Below are 3,305 nucleotides of genomic sequence, written 5' to 3' on the forward strand. Positions count from 1 at the left end.
CGTGTACGTACACCCCAACTGCGGGGCGCGTTTGCTTCGGCTTGGGAAGTTTGTGAACATCTCAAATGCCATTTAAGGCTCGATGTCCCGCAGCAGCAGCAAAGCAGCAAGTGCTGCAGCAAAGCAGCAGCTGCTGCAGCGAAGCAGCAGGTGCTGCAGCAAAGCAGCAGCTGCTGCAGCAGAGCAGCAGGTGCTGCAGCAGAGCAGCAGGTGCTGCTGCTGCGCAGCCGGGACAAGACGCCTCGTGGCTGTCTAGGGAGTAAAGCAAATGCCGCCTAAACCCCAAACCCTAAACCCTAAACCCTAGTCCTAAACCCTAGCGCCAAACCCTAAACCCTAAACCCTAAACCCTGCATTGTGGAGGCGCGCGTTTATTGTAGGAGGCGAATACTTGAAAGAGGTTTGTTTGAAGGCCGCGCGGCCGTCAGTCCCCGCAAACCCTAAACCCTAAACCCTAAACCCTAGGCCTAGAGGACTGGGGAGGGCCTGGCAGCAGCAGCAAAACAAATAAAGAAGTGAGGGTTTGCAAAGAAGGGTTTGGCTCGTCGATACACTAGGCTGCTGCCGCTGAGGTGTACGTACACCTGGGCGCACCGCGGGGCAGGGCTCTGGGGTGTCTCGGCAGCTTTCGTTTGTTTTCGGGACTGTCGCAGCTCTTTCGGGGATTCTTTTTGCATTTTGAAGAACTCTATTTGTTCTAATTCATTTATTCTATTTATTTCATTCTTTCGGGTCTTTTCTGTTTCTATTTTCCTCCCTTTTCCCTCCCGAGGCCCGGGGCCCCACACTTCCAGCCCCACAGGCCTCGCTCCCCCAGGCATGCGCTAGCTGCATGCATGCCTTTCGCTGCATGCACTTCACTGCATGCAGTGGCTGCATGCATGCACTTCGCCGCATGCATGCACTTCGCTGCATGCATGCGCTTCGCCGCATGCATGCGCTTCGCTGCATGCATGCACTCCGCTGCTTGCGCGCGTTCTCTGCATGCGCGCATGCAGCCGCACGTGGCGCCGCATGCATGCACGCACGCATGCACGCACGCATGCATGCATGCATGCACGCATGCATGCACGCATGCACGCATGCATGCATGCATGCAGGCAGCGAGCAGCAGGACAGTTAAAGTGAAGGAGCTGCAGCAGCAGCCCTGCTTATTAAAAGCGCCCGGGGCCCAGGGGCATGCCATTGGGGCCCCCCGGGCGGCCATAGGGGCCCCCCCCGCCGCGGGGGCCCCCCCGGGGGCCCCCCCGGGAGCCCCAGCGGCCCCCCCCAGAGTCCCCCCCGTACCCCACGAGGGCCTCCAACTCCGGAGGCACTACTTGGCTGGCCTCTTTCAAAACTCGCACTAAGTCCCTGGCTAGCCGCTGCTTGTCCGTGGTGAAGAACGTGTACGCGTTGCCTGCATGCACGCATGCATGCGCATGCAGCCCCAAACGATGCATGCATGCATGCGCATGCAGCCCACACGCATGCATGCATGCGCATGCAGCCCACACGCATGCATGCATGCGCATGCACGCGCCCCACACCTCCCGCACACACTCTACCGCTGCCCCTGCGCGCCCGCAGCAGCGGCAGCAGCGGCCCCTGCTGCTGCTGCCGCTGCTGCTGCTGCTGCTGCTGCTGCTGCTGACCTTTGGCTCCGGCCCTGCCAGTGCGGCCAATGCGGTGGACGTAGTCTTCTATTTGGTTCGGCATGTCGTAATTAATTACGTGGCGAATGTCCTTCACGTCCAGCCCCCGAGAAGCCACGTCAGTGGCCACCTGCGCAGCAAAACAGAAGCAAACCCAGCTGCTGCTGCAGCAGCAGCAGCAGCAGCAGCAGCAGCGGCAGCAGCAGCAGCAGCGGCGGGGGCGGGGGCTGCGGAAGCAGCTGCGCGGACACCGCGGACGCCCGCGGGCTCCGAGGCGAGCTCCTCCTAACCCTCGCAAACCCCAAACCCTAAACCCTAAACCCTAAACCCTAAACCCTAATTTGGCGGACCATGATGGGGTTTCTGCCTTGTTTGAATTCGTCCAAAACCCAAGTCCTTTCTTCTTGCTTCTTGTCGCCGTGTAGAGACAGCGCGGGCCAGCCCTCCATTCGCAAGTCCCGCGTCAAATTGTCCGCACCTGCATGCATGCATGCATGCAAACTTCAATGCATGCATGCATGCATGCATGCATGCGCACTTCATTGCATGCATGCATGCATGCATGCATGCACACTTCAATGCATGCATGCATGCATGCATGCACACTTCAATGCATGCATGCATGCATGCACACTTCATTGCACGCATGCGTGCATGCATGCACACTTCAATGCATGCATGCATGCATGAATGCATGCATGCACCCCCATTTCGTCACTTGAATGCATGCACTTTCATTTGGCCACTTCTTTCGCATGCATGCATGCATGCACGGATGCATGCATGCACTCCCACAAGTAAATAAATATATACATAATCAAACGAACACGTGAATAGATAATTAAACAATCAATCAATCAAACAAATGAACAAATGAATAAATAAATAAACAAATAAAAAATAAATAAATAAATAAATAATTTTTTTACCTCTTTTGGTTTCTGCGAAGACCAAAATCTTCGAGCCGTCCATTATGCGGCGCAAGAGGGACATGAGTTGAGCCCTTTTTTCGTATTCCTGAAAACAATTTAAAAGAATTAAAAATAAAAATTAAAAGAATTAAATTAAAAAAGAAATTAAATTAAAAAAGAAATTAAATTTAAATAGAATTAAATTAAACTCCAAAAGATATCTAGTGATGACTTGCAGCACGCCGCCAGGCCCCTGCACTCAGCGGGAAAACGCTGCGAAAAACCCAAACTCTAAACCCTAAACCCTAAACCCTAAACCCTAAACCCTCGCGCGGCCGCCGCGGAAAAGGCCGGAGGCCATGCAAAACATGAAATAAAAGCCTCTTTAAAAGTGAAAACATAAAAATATAAAATATAAAAATAAAAATAAAAAATAAATTAAAAAATAAATAAAAACGGCGCAAACATACACACACTCACCCAAACAAGAACTGCTGCTGCTGCTGCTGCTGCTGCTGCTGCCCGTGGGGCCGCTGGAGCCGCATGCATCGCACGTGTGCATCTCTACTAAGTTAGATAAATAAATAAAATATATAAAATATATTTTATTTATTTATTTATTTATCTTCAGGATCATCAAATTAAATAAACGAAAAGCCCAGCCACTCCTCTCCCACCGAGACGCTCCCGCGATTCCCTACCCGCACCAGAAGCAGCAGCAGCAGCAGCAGCAGCAGCAGCAGCAGCAGCAGCAGCAGCC

The 3,305-nt window shown here is 53.0% G+C and overlaps 1 protein-coding gene across 1 annotated transcript; it reads right to left on the minus strand.

Moving 5' to 3' along the window:
* Positions 1 to 1,154: 1,154 nt before the first annotated feature.
* Positions 1,155 to 2,606, minus strand: ENH_00005110 (MGC53795 protein, related; the record flags this gene model as incomplete). The annotated part of the gene is made up of 4 exons (XM_013584016.1): positions 1,155 to 1,399; positions 1,530 to 1,764; positions 1,985 to 2,112; positions 2,564 to 2,606. 4 exons carry the CDS (start codon positions 2,604 to 2,606, stop codon positions 1,155 to 1,157), a joined length of 651 nt encoding a protein of 216 aa, XP_013439470.1.
* Positions 2,607 to 3,305: the final 699 nt, after the last annotated feature.

Source organism: Eimeria necatrix, genomic scaffold (genome assembly GCF_000499385.1).
Source record: "Eimeria necatrix Houghton genomic scaffold, Enh_scaff1149, whole genome shotgun sequence".
NCBI lineage: Eukaryota > Apicomplexa > Conoidasida > Eucoccidiorida > Eimeriidae > Eimeria > Eimeria necatrix.